The sequence below is a fragment of the Temnothorax longispinosus genome, chromosome 1 (assembly GCF_030848805.1).
Source record: "Temnothorax longispinosus isolate EJ_2023e chromosome 1, Tlon_JGU_v1, whole genome shotgun sequence".
In the NCBI taxonomy this organism is placed as follows: Eukaryota; Metazoa; Arthropoda; class Insecta; order Hymenoptera; family Formicidae; genus Temnothorax; species Temnothorax longispinosus.
Window position 1 is genome coordinate 25,934,351 of NC_092358.1, and position 22,717 is coordinate 25,957,067.

Consider the following 22,717-nt stretch of genomic DNA (forward strand, 5'->3'; position numbering starts at 1 on the left):
CGTTTGAATATGCATGAGAGATATGGTATCGAGAAAATTTCACGGATTCGAAAGTGCAAGGGAAAGGGATTGGAGATTTGGTGTGTCGTGACAGGTGGACCTTGAATGGAGTATCGAGGCACTGCCAAATGGACCGAGGACCGGTCCGGACCGGCAGGCCCCTCTCTCTCTCTCTCTCTCTTGTTTTCTTATCTACCCGAATAAGGCACTCGGCGATTCCCATTTCGCCCGCTCGCTTTTTGCCTTTCGATCTGCTCCTCCTCGACGAAATCGTCCGGCGAAACGTCCGCGGTTAGTCTTCGCGAATAGAGACCCGAGTAAAATAATAATTTGCAGAGAAGAGAACACGCGTAGGCCGCGTGATGCATACGTGAGAATTCACGATTTATACAAGAAATCCAGGAAATCGCCTTTTCGCCAGCTCGCGCCCGGCTCGCGCCGGCCCCGCGAATTTTTCGAACGTATTGCGGAAACGGGGACGTGGGGCCGTTCGCCTCGGACACGTAGAAAAGGTCCCTGCATCTCCGCCGTTCGTCCGTCGCGTCGCGTCGGATCGATAGATCTTTCGCGGGGATAGCTGCGGCGAGAAATTCGAAGCAGACGCGCGGCCAGCGCGTTGGAAAGCGGCCGGCGAGAATGTCCGCTGGCCTACTGACGAACGGGAGAAAGGAGAGACGAGACGAGACGACGAGAGAAGGGAGCCACATAAGAAGAGAAAAGAGCTCTGGCCGCGTTACGAAATCGCGAACTTCTTTCCGATCCATCAGACATTTCCACGTACTTTTGTTTAATCGGGACGGAATCCGGCGTCTGCGCTCGCGATTATTCATATCGTCGTAAAGTTTATCGCTCCTCTTTGGCCGAAGTCTTATCAAGGTCCATTTCGCGCGTAACGTTTCATTTTTACGCCTCGCTCCCGTTCATAAGAGTGAAGTAAGGACAGCTTATAAATTGCGCCGCTCGAACGATTTTGCCCGAAGCATAGAGAGTAAAAGAAGAAAGTAAAAAATAACTCGTTTCGTGCATTATGCTCGTCGCACGTCTGATTTCATCGTGGTGTGATTTTCTTAACCGGCAATTATCTCTTAGAAAGTTGAAAAGTATATTCACCTTTATTTGGAAAATTTTCGATAAAACATTTGAAAAGTCTCATACTATAACATAAGCACAGTATCTAATATAATTTGTAAACCTATCGACCTAATAATTTAGTCATAAATATTAATATAAATATACACATATCATATTTTATGCTAATCTTATCATATCCATTGGGAAAGTTGATGATAATTAGAAAATTATGTCGCAAAACACCTACATCCACACGCGTATACGGAAAGTGAAAAAGAACCCGATTCCGTGTTGTATTTATGACCGATGTCTGATTTAATCGTAATACACTTAACGAGCAATTAGTTTTCTAGAAAGTAGAGACCGAGATCCAGATCCGTCTCGTAAATGCGCGCGATCCGTTCCGCGCGCCTGGCGAACGCGAGCCTTATCAGAAGGACATCGAGCACCTACGCGCGATAAGCCGGGCCAATTAACGGTTGGATGCCGCCGGTGCCGCTGCCTCGCAGCCACGTTTCTTCTCAGGGGCCGAAAGAAAAGCACGAGGAAGTTACGTCTAGCTTGTCGCAATTAACCGCGCGGGGTGGGTAGAAATAAGGAATCTGACCCCGACTCGGGGGCTCCGCAGACGACGCCGAGGTTGAGCGATGCTGAAGAACGCGGTATGCAGCGTTTCCGCTTTCCGACAAAGGGAAAATAGAGCCGTGTGAAAAACTCGACGGTGTGATGCACCCAACGTGCGATACACGCGCTCGACATTTAATCGCGCAAGTAGCTTCTTCGGTCACCCTGTTCTTTCTGATATTTGACGAATCTTAAATTAGCTGAACTAATCTCGAGAAGCTATAAAAATGGCTTCAGAATAACGGATATAAAGATGATACAATTAGCGTCGAGAAGATTTCAAACGTCCTGTAACATGAATTTTTTGAAAAATTGAAAAAAGGATAAAAAAAAATAATGATAACAAACATGATGTATCACACGAATATTATTAGAATGAAATTTGTGTATTCGGAAAACTTGTTATGAGATATGTAGAGATAGTCATATATTGACTATTGTGTGTTGTTGATACCGGATTTAATTTGTTACTCCTCCGCATTAGAGTGTCGATCGTGGGTGGCAGGATAGATTCCGCGATCTCGATCTGGCTTGTTGCCGAGATTGTCGTGCGAACCTGACCTAGGCACGCAAGCTTGTTGGATAACTAATCGCGTTTCTCCATCGGTGTACATCGTGATTAGTAGTCTACTGTCACTAAAATCCCTTAACACTACCAAGTGCGAATTGATAGTCGGTTGAAATGCGCTCTGGAGCTACGTGAGATTTGTATGCACGTCTATATCGTGTTTTACCCGTAATTTGCAGTAATCAAGATAAGCTGTAGTACATAAATATAATGAATCTTTCTTCCATAATAGCAAAAGGCTAGGAAAATTGAGATAATTTAATTCATTTATCAGTGAATCGTTGAAATGTATGATTTACACAGTTTGTATTAAATTATTAATTAAAGATTACATAACGTAAAATTTAATCTTTATGATAACTCTGTTAATATTATTTTCGTACAGATCCATTTTAAATGTTGCGGATTGACTTGTAGATTGATTTAGATCAACTGAACTGTTTTACTATGATCTAGCACGTGTTCTATCCTGCGTTTTAATCGGCTAATCAGCTCCTAGCTTAAATTAGTGTTCGCTAATTTAGATCACGTTGTAATATGATCGTTATGGCGTGTACGCGCACACAAAGGATCATTAATTGTACGGTACTTGCTCGGAAGAATCAATATTCTAGCGAAGTTAGGGCACGCTCGCGCCGTTTCCACTTGGCGCCTCACGGAATTACTTGGCATGCCGATCGCTCGAGATTCGAGACACGCAGTAATCGAAGGCACGCGCGTTTCAGCAACGGTCGCACTTCCGCCATGGAAACGTTGGCGCCGAATATTTCGGTAACCGTGACGTACGTTTAAACGGACACGATCGACTTGAATAACGCTATGTCCGAAAATACATTGATGTCTGTCGTAAATTCACAGCTTGATTATTTTCTCGGAAAACTCGACAAGAAACGCATTTGAAAATATCGTTTTTTTTATATTTTTGAAAGAAAGGGTACCTAGGGACGATAATGAGTCTTAAAAAAAAAAAGATCGCGCTTAGAAACGGAAAACGTAGTTCATCATGATTGCAAGGCTGCCATGACCGACGGCGGGAAATTACAGCCCCGACGAGAAGGGAAAATAAGATGTATTACGAACCAGATATACCGGAAAGAGCTGAGCTTAATGCAACGATGTTGCGTAGAGCATATTAATTCGCGGACTCGCAGTCGCGAGACCACCGAGCTTCTTCGCGTCGCGTGAACAGGAACCGGCTGCTACGCGATGCAGTAGAGACAGACTATCGAGACAGAAGCGAGGTTACCGTTTCCTCGGGCGGGATATGTAACTCCGGGAATGACATGGAAAAACCTTGTTCTCCCGGTCATTCTGGTTTTTTTTCCGCTTGCATGGCGATAACGCCGTGAGCGGACCAGACGATTGCGCTGGCAATGACGGGAAATGAAGGCGACCACGGCGTCGGCAAGGAAAGACTGTACGTAGACACCCTCTAAAATGACGGGAGATTCATTTGACGGTCATGTAATTTGCACTTCGTAATTATAACGTTCCAGGAAATGTCACCTCCGCGCGAACGTCGTTATGTCACGGATAAAGTAATGCGTGTAATTTAATCCCTCATGTCGTATTATTTTAGATCCTAACAACTTCCGTGTTTTCGTGCGAAGTTTCCACTGGGAGGGGTTTTATTTTTAGTAATTAGGATGTTTCTTCCGAGAAGCTTTCGTAAAATCTCTCGGTTACGTGCGAGGATCTCTTTTTAAAGTTGCATCTCGTGCAGGTGCACTTAGGTGGGAAGAAATGAAAGGCCGAACGAGATGTAAGGAGGCCTGTGATATCTTCGCGGTGCAAAACTGCAAATGGATTGGCCGGAGATGGCGAACCAGTAAGGACCAGTACAGCAATTTGTATGTGGGCCACGAGAAAGTCACAAGCGTGCTTTTTTTCCCTCTCTCGGGATATATTTACGATCGGACAATCATATATAATACTGGATTCTATTGTCGTTTTTTTTTACAATATAAATGAGAAATGCACTTTTAAAATTTAAAAAAAGTAACAAAAATAACGTGGGGCTTGATAGATCCTAATAGTGCTGGTAAAATTCTGGGAACATATTCGTCCTCTGTTAAAAATATTCGCGACGTTGTGTATCGCGAAAGAGGCCACGTGTATTGTAAATCGCTCGTCGGAACATTGGATATTATAGATCAGGCAACTCTAGATTATACGGCGATTCGTCCGGCGCCGATACACAACTTGGCATGACGTCGATAGTTTGCAGCTGTTCCGATTAAGCTTCTGCGGAATCAGGAAGCGGTAAATGCGTACGCATCCATATGAAATGGGCGCGATGACTTTCCATTTGGATTACAAACGTAGGTTGCGCGAGAGAAATAGTAGCGCGTAAGACCTTTATTATGAAAGATGAAGATGACTTCAACCTGCGTCGTCAACATTTAATTCGCATTTCTTTCTCGGCATGCGGCGTGACCATGAATTCGCTTCACACGAGGATACATAATATATTTTCAAGCAGGCTTTCAAGTGGACTTATTTGTAACCATTAATATCTAAGCATCTTCTCGGTTTTTCTTTTAGATAAACGAGCTCGTGACTCTTCTTTAGTGGAACGCGCGGTTTCTGGGACACTTTATATATCGCCATTATCTCGTTTAAATTCCGGCATACTGCACACTCAGACATTCGTTAATTTCGATTTCTTTTGTAAGACTTGGTTCGATGGACTATTTAGAATTCAAATTCTGCCCGCGAGCATTTGTATAATTATCAATAGATTATATCATCGCATATTAAGTGAGAGATCTATGAAATTTATCTTTCTATACTGTTCTACGAGTTTTAACAATTTCATGAATTTTAGAATATAAAAACTAAAAGATGACTTATTAATATAATTTTCTATAAATGAATATCTTTAAATAATGCGATTGTATGACTTTTCCAAATACTGTATTTATATATTGAACTTCATTATATTTCTTCAATTTGCAAGTATGTTTTAACAAACTGCAGGAAACAGATGGTACTGGTCGAAGTGTTTTGTATTATCCGTTTCTTTGGGACAGACGGGGGATTTCGTGTAGAGGTGAAACGAGGCGTCAGGCAAGGCCAAGGTAAAGGTAAAAGGTAAAGGAGGAGGGGCCCAGAGACTGGAAGAGAAACGATGCGCGGCGAGCCGCGCAAAAGTCAACGAACCTAAATCGGCGTGTACGCGATAATGTACATAATCCAGGAACGATTTCCTCCGTAAATTTCGATAAGTGTAATTCACGCTACATTTTTAATCGCGGCGCGAAATAGAATTAATGTTTTAGTGTATATTTTAGTGCGACGTTAGATGCATAGTCCTGACGTTTTCGAGATGATGCATCTGCGATAAATCGTTTCGGAGCACGCATGTGTTTAGATATATCTAGACCCGTTTATTTATACAAAACACGTGATAAATAATAAAAACGTGATTTCTTTTAGATGGTATATAATCTAAGAATTAACACATTTTTGGGATTTTTCGCGTGCATCGATTTTACAAATATAATCTTAGTTTGAATCTTACTGGAGCAGAAATCTGATTTATATCTCTTGCTGTTAAAAATCACGAAAGCTCGAGAAGAATGGCCGTATTTATGTAACGTATGCATGGATATACGTCATAGAGAGCCTCGCTGAGCTTCTGCTGTGTATGGTTATCACAGACACAGAGGTAAATGACCGCCGCATAACTTACAGCGCGCAACGAGTCGTTCGAATAAACGGAGTTAACGGTTGATCGTCTCGTATAAAAGATGCACACAGAGTCAGTTTTAGGTATCGCTTTGTGCCTGTTTCGCGCGACGGCCATCACACCGTGCACTTCACCTTCTTAAAATAATATTGCGAGTCACTGTTGTGACATGTTCCCCTATGAAATGGCATTCATACGCCAATAATGATGTAGAATGCACGGGGCATATTTTTAAAAAGTTCCAACACAATACCGACTGCGACATGATGACTTGAATTCTCTCGCAGAAACTTTAAATTCATCCGACGTATTCTGCAGTAAAACGTCCTGCAACGACGATCTCGTTCTGGAAGAAACGTTGCTTCCTAGGTGATAGTTTTTTCCGTCAACACGTGTTCATGAATAACGTACGACGAGGAGCGGAACAAGTGTAGATCCCGCGAAATCGGAAAGTCGTGGGTTTCGGAACAACGAATTTGAGGCGCCGACATATGAACGGGAAAAGAAATCTCGACCGACATTGTTCTCTCAAGGTGGAAATGGTGCATTCGGATCGCGTGCCAAGTGCGTTTGCCAGTACGTCGCTTAATTTATGCGTAAAATTTACATAAAGTCTGCCTTTCGACGTGGCGAGTCGCCGCGCCGCAAGCTACGGGCACTGCAAAGTGAAAGCCGCGAAGCTCCGCCGGCGAAGCTGGTTTTGCGTGTCACGTACAGCTGGTGAAATGCACAAACAGACAGATCGCTTGTGGTCCTTTTCCGTAAAAATGTACGAACCTAACAGGTGCGACGAGACACTGTTACCTATTGCCGATTTGACGACAAATATTTACTTTCCATAAAACTTCCACGCGTAAGCAAGAGAAATTTATGACAACGATTAATTTTGTTTTATTGCAACTCGATAAAATCTCAAAAGAGTAATCTTTAAAAGTTTAATCGCGGAACGTTTATATACAACTTTACAACGCTTCTTCTAACGTAAAGAAAATTATTAACAAAAAAAAACTGAATTTTTGATTTTGTCCTCGATGCACGTTCACGATTCAAGTACAGAGAAATCGTATCAGTTACGATGAAGGTGTGCGAGCGAGTATTCCGAATTGCGGCACCTGTAACACAGAATACGATCTGACGGCGCGTCATCGACTTGTGGAAAGCGCATTTCCGCAGGCGAAATTACCGAAAGAATAAGCGCGTGCGACCTCGTTGAACTCCACCTCCTTTCCTTTCCTCCTAATTTTCACTGTTTCGTGTAAATTCTCCTCTTGGCGTTATGTTCAGCCTGACGTGAAACACGACATCTTCATACCTCGTTATCAATCGAGCTCTTAAAATAATACTGATCTGATAATAATGTAATTATCAGAATTGGAGTCAAGATCGAAGTAGAAAGTAATTCTTGTTCAAATATAAAACTCGCGATTAACGATGTTGTGTGTTTTTTTTAAACAGAAACGTAGCTTCTTGAAAGGATGATGTTCTCTCTATAAATATATTCTTGAATAAGCCATAAGGTCTGAATGTTTAGTCATGCTCCGGAGAACGGATGTTGATGGGCTCCCGCGAGGCGGCGATGCTCGATCGTCTTCGTGACGAGAACAATTATCGGCTCGCGGAAGCGTCGGCCGCGATGATTTGCACAACGCCCATGGACGCGGCCGTCATTTTCCCTTCTGAATTCCATTAACGACTTCTTGGCCGGTCAGCGAAAGTGCGTTGACACGTCGTCTCGAGCTGCGAGACGAAAGCGCTTTTCTGCGCGTGTCGCGCCGTAAAACGACGTCGCTTCTTCACCGCGCCAGAAAAAATCTGCGCGGCTATTTGCGCTCGGTGCGTTGTAAAAATTTATAAGCTTCTCGGGTCGTAAAACTATTAGAAAGCGGGTATTATACTCCGGAGGTCAGAAAAAAGAGCCGTGCGTGCGCGCGGCATACGGGATGTCACGATTTCGTGAATAATAAGACGATAAGCTTATGAGGTACAGAACACATCATGGCTTTCTACCAGCCCTCGTGTTATGTGTATAGCTCGATCGTTAACGTACCACTTCTTCTCACCATCCGACATAAGCGATTTGATAAATTATTTATTAGTCTCCGCTCGACCTTATTTTACCGCGATCTTTTCGTATTAAGTAACTTCTGTCACATTTTTATCTTTTCTCAGAGGTCATATACTCAGCACGAAGCATTTCATACTTGATAAATTTCTTAACAAACTTTCTCGCAATAGATATTATTCGATGCAGATTACACAGGTGATTATTAACGTTTTCGCTATTTTTGATGGCGCGTCTAACTTTCTACGTTTATGCTGGAAGTCCGAGTTATGCGTGTTCTCGAAGAAATGTTTACTCACCTGGCTTTGACCGACTCGGTAGGACGCGGGATCGACATCGACGGTGAGAAGCATGTCTTCCACGGCGCGACGTTCATCGGTCACGGGGCTTCCGGGCCGTGCGTTCACGTCGCTTGACAACAGTCCAAATCGACGTCTGAACTCGCCTAAAGACATATGCTTCGGGAATCCAACCTTGTGTAAGCGGACAGCGTCGATTATCTGGCTCCCGCGAATCTGTACAAGCATGTCGGAATATGTGCATTTAGATACGATATTAAATCTAAAAAAAAAAATAATAATAAAATACTAGTGAAATTAATTAAACTTTATAAAAGCGGTGCTTGGAAAGTATCTCCGATAATGTGAAACTGATGTCTCATTGTTCTTGTAAGATTTTATTTTTTACACTCTTCTTTAAAGGATTTAATAATATAATAACTTTACCTGAGATCGTAGAAGAGGCACATTAATAACGCTGTCCTCGCTCTGATTCGATTTCACGGAGAGGAGACTCTTGTTGTCCGTACAACCGGCGTTATGTTGAGGCAGAAGGCAGTGCACAAACTTGACGCGAGTTCTCCGTAGTGTTTCTACGAGGCCATCCTGGAGACAATTAACGCTTGTACTTTTCCGCTTAATGTGTCGGAGATGTATAAATGAAGCGAGATAAATAAAGAATCATTCGATTGTTCTTACTAGATAGAGACCGAGAAAGAGAAAAATCAGCAACACCACAAGGTAGTATCCGACCGTCGTAACGCAGATTTCACCGAACATTTTCAGCGAGTATCTCGCGTCTCGCTCGGGGCGAAGGTCAATTCGCGTTAAGCTAGCTTGCACGACGCTTGTGCGGCCTTGCGATAATGTTTTATGGAACACGATAATTGTGTCTGATCTTTGACACCGCGTCGACCAATCCACAAATAGCGGCAAGGGAAATAGATCGACTTATCGATGCCGCGAATATTTCAAGAGTGATTCGAAACAAAATCGAAATTTCGCTCATAAAGGAAGCAAAAATTTGAAACGGTACTAATTCAAATTGCCACCCAGAAAGGCCTTAATACTCACTACGGTGAATTTCACTTGTAGACAAACGTTCTTTCTTTTTACGGCAGTGAATGTCCTCCGTATGCTCGAGGCTCGCCTCAACGATTGCGAGCCTTCGAGTCCCGGCATAGAACCGCATAAAGCACCGGAAACTCCAGCACCCCGAGCACTTACGAACAACATGCTTACATGTTCTCTAGAATTTTAATAACATAAAAATACAATAACGTAATTTATTTAATTAGTTATGGAAAAGTTCGATAAACAAGACTGCAACGTTACCTTGTGCTTTCCTGAAGTATCGTAATGGCACTCTTGGCGACAGGATTCTCACGTGTAGCCTTAAGCCAACCGGTCGCGGTGTAAAGTACAGGATTCGTTCCTAGTAGATGTTGCAAAACGAATTGATTGTTGCCCGGCGCTTTTCGTAGAAGCATTTGGTGATCTGTAACAGCAACGATGTATCGCATATACATTGTTTTCACACATAAAATTCATAATTAGCATAAATGTCGATAGGAATCAATTTTACCTCGGTCTCCGTAATGAGAAAATAGTCGATCCAGGAAGGTTTCGTCGCTGCCTCCAGGACATACGGTCTCCTCGTCCAGCAGCCACAGCAATCCTTTTCGTTCCATCTGCCTGCTGCCGCTAAGATCGCTTTGACTAGTTCGCAACATCGTCGCGCTTTGCGAGCTTCCGCGATCCAGGAGAGAAACCAAACCTTGAGGCGATCCAATGCCTTCCTCGTCATAATCGTCCTCGTAATCTACATCGATGCCTTCCTGGACGTATCTGATAAATTTTTACGAATTAGATAGCCGTAATATTTATGTAATAATGATATAAAAAATAATTGAGAATTAATCTTATAACGTTGAATAATATGAATAATATAGGCTACTTCTGATCTCTTCAGAAAAGATTAGAAATTTGAAAATTTGTTCCTCATATTTCGTACCTATCCTTTGGGGCTACCAACGTAGTGTGGTGAAACAGTAACTGCAAACGTTCCTGCAGGTAATTGTGACAAAGATCTTCGAAAGTTGCACCGGTTTGTCGACCGCATGAGGCAGGATTTTGAAAACCTGGCGAATCACACAGCAGCAAAGATGAGACTGTATGTACAGCGGATGATATGGATCTAAAAAATGACAAGGGTATTACTAACAGATATTGATCAAAAACTAAAGAAGAATCTAATAACTTTGTACAATTTAATTTTTATGGTTTATACGCTTTGATACAAAATTCAAACTTGTATAAGAAAATATCTCAAAAGTCATCAGTGTCTTTATTATTTCAAATAATATATAAAATATAATGTGAATGAAGAAATATTTTATGACTTTCGAAAATTATTGAACGAGCAAAATGAGTTTATTAATCTATTTACTTGTTAATAAGAGCTGCGACACAATGGAAGACTTCCGAGTAGAGTCCGACTAGAAGTCCCTCCAGCGCGTCAAGCCCTGTTACGTCTTTGCCCTGGTCCGTTGGGCTGGGTGTTCTCAGAGCCGGTCTCGGGGTGCTCGGTGTTCCGGCACCCCCTCCGTTTGAGGAGAACACCACTCGACTTAGTTCCTCCACCGTTGTGCCCAGCAGATTGGCGGCTTTCTCCGCGCACTCGACTCTCGCAAACTGCCACCTGCTCTGCGAGCTGGTGCCGGCTTTCACGGCGCCGGCACAGCTCAAATGATAAATGCCAGCCAGCACCAGCCAAATGACCTTCTCGTCAGCCTCGGAGATGCCGAGTATCCTGAGCGCGGCGACGATACGGTTAAACTCGACCATAGCCCGCTGTTTGTCCTCGTGCTTCTGCAGGGGCGTGACAAAGGGGTTGTTTTCGGCGACTAGATTTGTGAGGTGTAACTCTTTCCTCAACGCGCCCTCCGCGCCCGCCAGTAGACGGTAAACGGCGTGAAACGTCGGATCGCCGTTTGCTCGTCGACCTATCCTCGACTTCTCCAGCAGCAGTACCTTGAAAAAAAAAAAAAACAGAATATTTATTCATTTCGCGACGTAAGAGGAGAATGGATGGCACGAGGCAAAAATGTATTCTTCTCACTTGTAGAGAGGCCGATGCGATTTGACCCGACTGATCAAAGTCGAGGCTGAAGAGCTGCGTGAAACGCGTCGCATTTGAATTCATATGCGTTCTACTATTTCCGAAAGCCTCAAGAACCGTGAATAGCGCATTCAGCTTCTCGATCGTCAATATCTGTAAAAAGGAATGACGTTCGGTTAGAAACGATCTATATAGAAAGTGCTATAGTATCGCACATTCATGCTTTTACTCGCCTTATTAACTGTACCAGCGACCAGCACGAGATAATGAAGGGCGTGTTTGAAGTTCGTGGTTTTCCCCGCTCCGCTACGCCCGAGGAAAACCAGAGAATGGTCCCTGCGTGTCGCCAGCATTCCTCTGTAAGCCGACTGCGCCACGGCATAAATATGCGGCGGCATGTCCTCGCTTTTGCAACCTCGGAACATGTGCGCGACCTAAAATAAGAAGCGGAAAGCATTTATTTTAGATAAGAATCTTAAGCGTGAGAATGTAACACAGATACGAAATTCATTGAAGCAGATCGATAATAAATTTGTTTAACTCCTTCATAAAGCATAATAATATTACAATTTTATAATCTAATTTAAGTCGAATCGTTACATCGAGAAATTGTGGTACAAGTTTAAGTGAACTTCCAAAGCGGCCTTGCCTTTTCAGAATAAATCGCCAATGGCGCGACCGGATTGATAACGATCATGCTGTCTCCTGCGTACGTGTGTATCAAGTTACTAGCGTAACGTTGCCGCAGCGTGTGGAGAACGGATGATTCATTCAGAAATCGCAGCTGAGAGAGTTCCTCGGCTTTATCGAACTGAGGTGGATTGGCCTAAACAGATGCAAACATCAATAAATTATAATGACGCATGAGATACAACGGATCAAATCGTTTAGTTTGATTGCTCGATAAACGTGCTTAATAAGCACGCAGTCGAGAGCTAATTGCAGGAAATAATCATAATACCTTCTCTACATCCTCCTCGTCCACGAGCAACTCCTCTCCAGAGGTGGTCAATCGGATCCTCAGTTTTCCTGTGTCGGGATCGGCGGAACCGCATCTTGTGGCCGGAGTAAAACCTCCGCGATGCAATAACCAAATTCTTTCGGATGTTAACCATGCTTGTTCCTGCGCCAGATGCTCTTCCGACCGCGCCTGTGCAATATTAAAAAGAAACAAGCATATTAGCGCACGCGAATTATCCATAATGCATTCTTTAAAAAAGAATGATATTTCCTATATTGAATTGAGATTTGCCATGAAGGCCATGAAAGAAAATGAAGAGCTCGCGTACTTAATCTTTTTTAATATGCCGATTTAATTAGTTTTTTTAAGTGCAATCGAAAGATACCAAATATTGTAGCTGTTCAATTCTCGAATGTATTTTATTCAAACAAAGATCCAAGTGACGTTAATTGAATTGTCTACGTTCTTTGAACGTCTTCGTTTTCGCAGTCACGCGAGCTCCTCGTCCTTTTTTTCTACGGCGCGAATCGATCGATGTAGTCTTGAGCTTTATCGAAGTTTCCCCGCTGGCAATTTACACGGACCTAGCGAGGACAGCTCACACCTACACGATAAAAGTTGAATCGGCGACGTCCTCGACGATCTCGCTACCGGCGGCTGTCAGTCGCGGTGAATCGTTATGAAACGTCTTATTGCGTGGCTGCGCGGCGTATTACGACTACAGACGAACAGACCTGCGTACCATTAACTGCGGCTACTCATTAACATCCAAATGGCATTCGCTCGATCCTTTCTATTTCTATCTTCCCTCATTTCATGTGTCCTTCTGTCCCTCTTCATGAATGCCTATTATCTCGGAGGCATAGGAAATAAGCTTCGTCAATTTGTTGCCTTATCGAAACAACGTCTGCGTTAAAATACAAACGACTTTATTGGCAATATTGGCAAGTTTTACCGAATGTTGTCAGTAATTGTACAGTGTGTAGACATTAATTGAAGTTGTATAATTGTTTAGGCAGTTTATTAGTGTATCGTTAGATTTACACGAACGAGAGTTAAACGTATCCCGCGGCTCCATTCTCTTTAAACCCGTGAATCACCGAGTCGGTGCAGCTGCGAGTTCGCGCGTATCGATTTCCGCATCGAGCAGAACGGTGACTCGTGTGGTTCCACCAGGTAAGGAAGACAGACAGTGAGTTTCCTGGTATACATACATTACTATGTATCAGGTCTCGGGGCTCATTGGTAGCGCACAACGCGCCATTGTTTCGCGAATACGCGGCAAACGCCGCTCCTTCAAAGGCCTAAACGAGGGGATTGTTTGAATATTACGAGTTTGCCCTTTAAACGCGTTTCACGCGCTCTCACGCGATGACAATTTGCCAGAAATTTCCTGGAGCCTTCTCTCAAGGCGCATATTACGTTAAAGATGAAGCTTTATGCTCTAATCGCGAGATTACACAGAACATCTCAATTCGTTTCGTCGAAATTAATAGTTTGGTAAAGAATGGCGTGATTCCTAAGGCAAAGTAGTAGAAGAAAAATTAACCATTTCTTGTATCCTATATTATTTCGAAACCTTTGTTTTATAAAAATTATCGACATTTTTCTAATTCTCATTTTCTATTAGCAAAAATTATTTTCTGTTGGTCCAGGCTGATGACTTCAGCAGCCTGGACGCCGATCTCCTTTGAGTCCTTCGTGAAACGTACCTCGTCCATTTGCGGCGTTACTCTATTTTCCAGAAGGACCTCAAGATGCTTCATGCACTCTTCTTCGTCCTTTGCGCGACCACTTTCTCCGCCACGTTTCACATTCTTCATTATATCTGACTCTATTTTTCCATTCTCCCGTATTTTCCGTCTTATCTTCCTGGCGAGGGCCATCTCGAACAATTCCTCCCATTCGATAATGTCCTGAATCGGTTTCGCGCATCTTTGGTGACCCGGCCGACTCCGTTTCGATACTTTCTTCGCGTTATTGGCCCAGCTATTTTTAAAACTGAACATCCGGAGCCCATTGTCCGCGCTCGGTATCCTCTGCTCTATTTCCGCCGTGATCCTATGCCACTTGCGTTCCTTCGGCGTCCTGATAACGTTACTGTCGTCCCAGCCCTTCTCCATCCGTTTGATTCTGTCGTTTACGGATCCTACGCGCAAAGTGTCCGCCCAGCTCTCCTTTTTGAAACTTTTCGCAGCTCGTAATGACGGCGAGCAATGATTGCTCCCGTGAGATCCTTTGATCCTCTCTTTGGCATCGAATTTGACGCTCGACGCTCGTTCGAGGCCACGATTCGAGTTGCTCAGTCGATTTTCCGAACAGCCGTTTTGCCCGATCTCGGAGGAGTGCATGCTGTCGCTGTCGCTGCACTCCCACGAGCTCGTGCTATTTCTGCTGTGCTTCCTGTCGAGGACAACGCCATTGCTGGAAACGCTAAACTCGTGCTGCTTCGAGAAGTCTTGCGCCGGTGACTTTGGGATCTTTTGCGACGGCAGACCTTGACGATTGTGTTGCTTAGCTATCCCACTGGCGTGAGCCTTGCCTCTGCAAGATCTGTGAAGAAGATGATGCGCGCCAAGCGACATATTGTCAATCTCATCTCTGCTGCGCGGCATCTTCTTGGTCTTTCCTCAGAGAAGCGGATTTCACGTTGTCACTTTTGCAACGCAATTATCATTAATCCCGACGGAATTCCTCTCACGTAGTCCGTGGGTTCTCTTAAGTTTGCTTGAGAATTTACATGTATAGAATTCTTCATTAACCGCTGAAAGCCGAAAATGTCTTCGTCACTTAGCGCAATAACGTCAAAATTATTTCTTGAATGTAAATTGTTTGGTAATCATGATACTTCGTCTTACTATATATGTTCTGTCTCGATCGGTATCGACTTGTCGTTAGTGAATCATTATTTTCCTATTAGCTCCACATTTTTCTTATATTTACGACAATCGAAAGCACTTAGTTTCCACTCGCGAGTCACATGACATATCTTCGAAAGCAGTTCTCGACCAATATCGCCGATCATCGTCATCGAACTCGGTTGAAATGTATTAATTTATAAAAACGCAATTATCATCGCGCGAATGTCAATTCCCCGGCACGTTTTCTTCGGTTTCCGTTTTAAAACGTTTCGGCAAACGGCTCCCGTCCGCGAGAACTGAGACGCGGCTTCCTCCAGGAGGTTCTCTCATGACTCGTGACGACGGCGACGGTCACGAGGGCAGGACTCGATCACGAGGAGCATCACGGGGGTCTCCCGAATGTCGACTGAAGCAACGCTGGTGCTCCGAGACAGAGACAGGTCCTCTCGTTGAGGAGAACCGAGGAGAACGAGAGAGGCGTGTGCCCACGAGAGCCGCCCGGGAGTTCTTTCTCTCCATCACGAAACGTAATTCTCCCGCTCGCTCTCCACGTTCCTCCGTCCTCGTCTCCCGCTTCCGTCGCGCAGACGTCCCCTCTCTGTCCCCCTATCGGTCGGCCGACCATACGCTCGGCTTCGGTTACTTCAACGTCCTTCCTCCGCGATTTGCACAGACGACAAACAGTCGGCTAGTAGGCCGATCCGATTCCGCGGCGATTGCGGATCAAGATGCGATTAGCGCAAATTCGAAGGTCTAGGCGAGATAATGCGACATCTAGAATCGCGATTTTTCGCAATTTAACGTCGTTTGAAGCGTTTTGGTTAGAGAAAGGAAACTAGACTAAATACATAAGTCACTGTTTTCAACATGAAATGCTTAATGCCACAATTTTGCATTTAATTCAAAATTTATTAGAATGTTTTAATACGTTCATCCGTCTGATATAAATCTAGTTTGAAGCTAATGATATAGGTGCATTCATTCAGTCTGAAATTAAATGGCAAGTGCTTCCTCTTTAGAGGCCGCGGAACTCAACCTACGGAAGCGTAACGTGAGTGCAACCAAGAATTATTTCTGAGAAATACTCGACTCGATCGTTCGCTTCAAATATATGGAGCTGCCGTTTACAGTGCAAAGCTCTCGCGCTTTCGAAAGCTTCGAGCGAGAAGCGGAGGAAATGCCGGGAGCAGTACAGAAGTGTTTATATATAGCTTTCCTCAGAAGGGAGTTCTAGCAGGCACGGGAAATGTATTATTTAAGTGACTCTCAGTCTGATCTTGCCTTTCAACATGAAAATTGTACAATAAGTTTTTTTTTAATCGTTTTATATCTGCATTTTGCATTTCTGCGTCTTCTGAAGATGTATTCCGCTCGAATACTCCCTAGCTTTTTTCTCAATTCAAGTTTTACGTCCCGCTATGCGACGGAATTACATCGCCATCGCGACGTCTTTATTTTATACATGATTATATAGCGTGGCGATAAGAAAATCGGTCTCTCAAGCCCGAGGAAAGCATTCGCGGATTGGTCACGTGCGGTGCATCGAAGCGACGACTCGTGCACCGCACGTGCTGCCGAGAGAAACGCATTCGTGAAGATTCGAGGGAGCACCGGGCCGCTATTTTAAGAAACTCGTAACACGCGAGATTGCGCCCGACCAAAGCGAGTTACCCGACGGGCGGACATTGCCACAAACATGCGCCTGTACCGAGAGACGTAATATAACGGCGCGGCGCGGCCGGTGTTCAGCTCTTTGCGGTCCGAATATCACCGCCGCGACCATACTGGTCGCAAGAAACGGCCGCAGGATTTCTCGATGTACGATAATTCGCTTTGCGTACCGGCAATATCCAGCTATATATACGCAGTACGATGGCATATCGACTGTAATAATTTTGATAAGGTAGCTCTCTGTTCTTTTAGCTTCTTTCCTCATATCAGATGAAATTTGTAGAATATATAGAAGCCACGTGGAAGAGATAATACCATTCAAGGATATGCAGCGCTGATCGGCTCTAAGGAAAGAGGCAATTAGTTTTCTAAACGCGCTATTCTAAGTTTTAAATTATGCTAGGCCGATGACGCACCGTTGTCATTGTTCGGCAACATGTGTATTCAATGCGGAGACGAGGAACGTCGTGAATCGATCGTGACGTGGGTGGATTGCTACACGACAATTTCTCCGTTACATTTTGTCCGCGCGTGGGACGCGCCGGATCGATGAATTAGAAGCAGGCAAAAAAAATTTACATACACCGTGCAGCCCCTAAGGCCAAGATCTCTTAAAAGGAAGAGCGAATTGGGCTGGCGCGGAATCTCGTCGTGGTTTGTAATGGCTTAGCACAATTTAGTTAAACGATATATCGATAACGATAAGTTATAGGGAAAAAATAGTCGCGACAATGCGATTTGCTTGCATGCGTGCATAAATCGGAGAAGCCGAGATTAGTAACACGCAGAATGACGTAGGCACATCTGGCATGAATGTCTCGCGTAAACACCACAATTATTATTATTATCCTTAATTATCAATCGTCAATATCGGAGTCGCTTTTTTCATTGCGACATACGTATCCGTCGATCGAGGATTATTAATAGCGAAGCTTTTGCATAGTTCAGAAGTTTCCAAGAGCGGCTCCTGATTCGAACAGCGTTTCTCACGGTGCGCGATGTACGACCATCAGGCTTCACGATTACATTGTTCCGTGCAGCGACTCGCGCTATGCGCGCCTTTTTACGCTGCACTTACTGGAGAACGGAATGACGAGGAGATAGGTGGAACAACTGGAATTAAAGTGTAGGTCGAAACGGCCGGTGATCCCTCGTGGTGCATAACATACGCGACAAACAAGGCAAACTTGATTTGACGCGCCGCATTCAACGAACAATTGGATTTCAATAACCGTTATCTTCTAGCGTAATACGGCGCGGTTACTGTCCTATCGCGCTTCCGTGCCTCACGTTACTGTCTCGAAGGAATTACGATCAATTTAGGGATTAATGAATCTGTCATTCCATGTAAGTGAACGTCACTGGGGTAAATGCAGCGATAAATTTCGCCGGTATTTTGCGTTTAAAAGCTACAAGGATAAATACAGCATAAATTTCGATGAGAAACTATCGAAAATACCGATAGAATCCACGGGGGAAGGTCGTTCGAGGCCGCACCAGGCTCTCGAGAGAAGGAGAAAAAAGAAGTGAAATGGAAAACGAGTCCTTTAGTCGCTCACGCTGCGCGAATTGCTAAACCGACCTTGTGCGTTGTAGCGATTGACGTAGGCGTGGTTGCGGCCGATGAAGTTGTAAATGGTGGATTAAAGAAAGGTATCTCCAATTCTCGCTGCGAAGGGAAAAAAGGAAGAACCACAAAAATTTTTTTAATCCATAAAAAAAGTCCTGAAGACAAAAAAACGCATTTGTTGGACAAAATAGCTATTATTAATATTCGCCTTTAAGTGGACAGACCAGATCCGAGAAGAATGCAACAACGGCAGTCCTAAGCTAACATTTGAGTAAAAATTTTATGTTGTTTTTGACCTGTTGGTAAAAGAATGATGTTCGATGACTCACGGATTGACGGACAGACCGGACTGACTGGTACGGCCACAGCAGACGCGAATCGTAAATCTATAACAGCGCGCGTACTCGGAGCACAGTGCGAGTAACATGCTTACATGCGTGCGTCTAAACCATCTTGATCCGATTTGAAACAAGCACGCATAGAATCCATACACATATTCATCACAGTTACTCGCTTTATATGTTTGCTCCATTTTCTGAGCGTCACCCCAACGTTATTTATTGATTTCTAAGATTCTCCTGACAAAATTACACGTTGTCAAATTTAAACTTGATTCCGCAACATGCGAGTTGTACACGTAAATAATCACATTTTAATATAAAGGCTGTTCGTATACATATGGTAAGAGAGGAAAAAATTTTTCAGCGTGTATATACCAAACGAGAAAAGTTACTCAAGACTTAATACTGATTACCCGCGATTCCTCAAGTTTCATTCAGGAAACAAAAATAGTCACGATTAATGCAAACGTCACGATGAGGATTAACTTCTCGGCGAAGTAAAGGAGAACATCGGGAAGTATACGGCCATCTCCGGCACGGCGGCGACGTTGGAGGCAGAGAGGCGGTGTCAGAGAGGCGCCAAGGATCAGCCGGAGCGTAATGCACGCGGAATCTCTCGCCTATATCGTAATCAAGATGCCTCTCGCTACGAGCCGCTGACGGCGGCGCGGGGTATAACGCGTTAACGCCGTCTCGCATCAACGTGGGCAGATAAGAGGGCGGGTGCGCGCATACGTATGTACGTACGTGGACTCCCAAGCCACCGCGATTACGTGCATAAAATACAAATTACGCCCGTCGTGCCGCACCGCGTCGCGCCATGCCGCGAATGCGGCGACCGACTTCGCCTTTTGCCCACCGATCGCAGCAACTGCATGCAAATTTATTCGCGCCGGCACAGCCGCTCGAGTGGCCTATTCATTTTTGCGAAATACCGCGACGCCGATGAAAAGTTAAGCGATTCGCACAATTTCTCATTTGGATTTTACGAGTTAAACTCTAATAACGTATTCGCGTCTCGTGTATTCATTAAATTCGAAGATGTCTCTGTAATTATTCCTCCGATTAAAAATTCGGGTCGCAGAATCGTCCAACCGACGGTTAAACGAAGGATAAAAAGTGGTTTCGTAATTTATTATCTTCGCTGCTAAAGTTTAATACGTTGGCTTCACCGACATGGTATGCCAGCAATAGCTCGCAAAGTCATAGACGCGTACAACGGGGGGCCGTTAAACTCGCGCAGCCCTCCGCTCGCGTGGGCAACCCACTTTTTTTCCGAACGCCCGATATTTATAGGCAATAATCTGACGTCATTACAAGGCTGTAACCGCATCGCGCTTTTAGTGCCACGTGTTATCATTTTCTTACCTCCCTCTTATCGGCAACAACGTTAGGCATCGATCTAAAGATTCTATATGAATTTGCGGCATAACTTCGATCGTTAACAAAGTCGAAGGGATTAACGACTCCGACGAGTCTAACGGATCGCGCGCGATTTTCCGGATGGAAAAAGAAACCTCGCTCGCGTTCTTGTACACGGCGGAGATATGATTATTAGCCTACATGTCGCGACGAACGATCGGCGCGGCGCGGCGCGGCGGGGATCCCCCGGCGATCGGCGATGTTATCGCGCGTATACCCGGTACCTTCCTCGCGGGCGTAATAATAGCGTTGCGGCGGTAACGGCGTAATTACTCACCACGTAGAGCGTAACATGCAATTCTAATTACGTAATTTGACATTTACGTAGCCGATACGTCGAGCGAGCGAACGAGCTGCCGCACGTCGCACACCGTGAGAGAGCGGAGAGCTTACACGAGGACGTGCACCACCCCGAGCAACTACCGACTTCCCATTTCGCAGCGGTGTGCAAATCCACGTTTAGCGGCATTCGCCGGTTCTTGGATTAATAAGATCACAAGATTGTCGGTCTGCGATTTTTTTCACCGGGGTCAACACCTTTCAGACCTTTAATATGCACGCGGCGCAATTATTCCCTCGTTGATCTCAGAAATAAAGTTCGCGATACCGAAATGACGAAAGACGAGATAGAAAATTCTACTTTCAGTCTTTAAATTCAATTTTTTAATTTAAAAAATTTGTGAAAAAATTGTTTAATGTTATATCTTTCCAATCTTTCTTTATAATTTAATAAGAACCACATAACTTATTTTTCTAGTGTAAACCGCACGGATTTTAAAAAACATTGAATAGATGGATCAAAATTTTTATTCAATGTATACGCGACAAAATTTTGAAAAGGGTACGTGCTTCCATTGCAAAGTAAGAAAAGCATTGTTGCTCGCTACGTTTCACGACATTCTCCACAGCGACGTGTCGGCAGCACGTTCTTTGCCGTGCCGCCATACTGTCGGCTTTATCGACCGTCAGTAAACATCATCGTGCTCGTTTCACTGTGCATTTTAACACCAACATAAGTCGCACTTTGTTAGAGCTAATTGCCAATTACGACACGTTGCTCGCGTTCGACGTGCGTACAAATTGCGCAGCGAGCGACGTGACGCCCGTGTTCACGACGATCGTGTTCGTTTCGTTCCCGAGACAATTGCGTTATTTTGCAATTATATTTATATCGTTGTTGTTTAAGCGAGACTGGCAATCTGATTTTAAATCTTGAGATCGACAAGCGAGCTTAAACAACTGGATCAATTAGGTGGCAATTAAATTACAGAGTTTCCTGTCAAAGTAAACCGTTTCACGTTTACCGTAAAATTTCCGGGGATATTTACACACCCGGCACAGACGTGTTATTTCTCCACAATCTACTTTGCGATCATATTGAAATAGAATATCATCAAACCGTCGCCGGGGGCTTTAATAACGTTCCAATACAAATCCTGTTAGAGCATCCCCACGAGAGAGAGAGCAACGTATACGAAAATATAGTTACGTTTAATGTACACTTTGACGTAATGCAATTTGCGTTTCACGTTTATCGATGAATCCAGAAATGCGGATGCGATACCGCTCATTCTTGGCGTGCTCCCCTTTACAACGGCATCTTCGATCTCGTTGCGATAACGAGTAGGAATGCGCGTTACGTCGCGTGACAGTTTAATTTAATGAAGGCATGGCTCGAAAGCCCGCAAGCTCGACTGCCAGCGAAGCCGGCGGAATAAAAGAGGACATTCAACATGTGCGGGAACAATATCGCACATATGTTCATTTCTGCTAATGCAAGCGTCAATCTCAAACGTTTATCACGTTTTAATATTTCTCTCCGTGATTTGTGCGACTGTCGCCTCGTTTATAGTAACTGCAGTTTCAGCATTCAAACGACAGAACTGTTCACCGCATTCGGGAAACTCGTTTGAAGTGTGTCAAATATCTTCCATTTTAGAAATCCGCTCAAAGTAATTGTTTCTCTTTGAATAAATTTTTTAAATTCTTTGAGACTTAATCTGCACATGACGTACTCTATGCGTCTGTGAAATGTGACCAAGCCGCCGCGAAAAGACTGCATTTTCTTGCAACGGGCTGCGCCCGTAGTTTAGATTACAGCTCGAAGTTCGGCGGAAACGAGGTATTACGGTACGAGGCAGTCAGTAGAGATGTACCGTTATGCGATTGCTATGCCACTGCGCCGCTCTAGGGAATGTGGGTGGAAAGTGAGCGTCTCTCCATTATTGTCTTCCTCTTTCCTCGCTGCCGCATCGCGCTGCAGCCCTGTCGCATTCCGCTGCAATTTTGTGCCCCCTTTGTGCCGTCCTTTTTATTTCTCCGCGTACCCTTCGCTAAGTCGATCGCGTTTTATCTCATTACTTATGCTCTCTTTATTTCTTCGCTCCCCTTTTCACACGTGTGACGGTGTCATAGAAATTATATAAACTATAAAAACTATAATGTATATTGATACATATAAAAAATATTAATAGAA

The 22,717-nt window shown here is 44.2% G+C and overlaps 1 protein-coding gene across 6 annotated transcripts in view; it reads right to left on the reverse strand.

Annotated features, from left to right (window-relative positions):
- Positions 1–22,717, reverse strand: part of LOC139821178 (unconventional myosin-XVIIIa) — a 46,213-nt gene that overhangs the window by 14,407 nt on the left and 9,089 nt on the right. For 3 of the 6 annotated variants that reach the window (XM_071792042.1, XM_071792051.1, XM_071792033.1), the window contains exons 6-16: positions 12,377–12,565; positions 12,065–12,241; positions 11,649–11,849; positions 11,416–11,568; positions 10,744–11,327; positions 10,309–10,491; positions 9,880–10,142; positions 9,630–9,792; positions 9,369–9,543; positions 8,742–8,900; positions 8,316–8,531 (exon numbers count right to left, since the gene is read on the reverse strand). In XM_071792042.1, the coding sequence (XP_071648143.1) occupies positions 8,316–8,531; positions 8,742–8,900; positions 9,369–9,543; positions 9,630–9,792; positions 9,880–10,142; positions 10,309–10,491; positions 10,744–11,327; positions 11,416–11,568; positions 11,649–11,849; positions 12,065–12,241; positions 12,377–12,565 (2,463 nt within the window). Of the gene's footprint in view, positions 1–8,315; positions 8,532–8,741; positions 8,901–8,993; positions 9,112–9,368; positions 9,544–9,629; positions 9,793–9,879; positions 10,143–10,308; positions 10,492–10,743; positions 11,328–11,415; positions 11,569–11,648; positions 11,850–12,064; positions 12,242–12,376; positions 12,566–12,984; positions 13,124–14,088; positions 15,676–22,717 lie in introns of those variants that run through there. The other 3 variants (XM_071792061.1, XM_071792068.1, XM_071792093.1) reach the window with 3 other exon arrangements.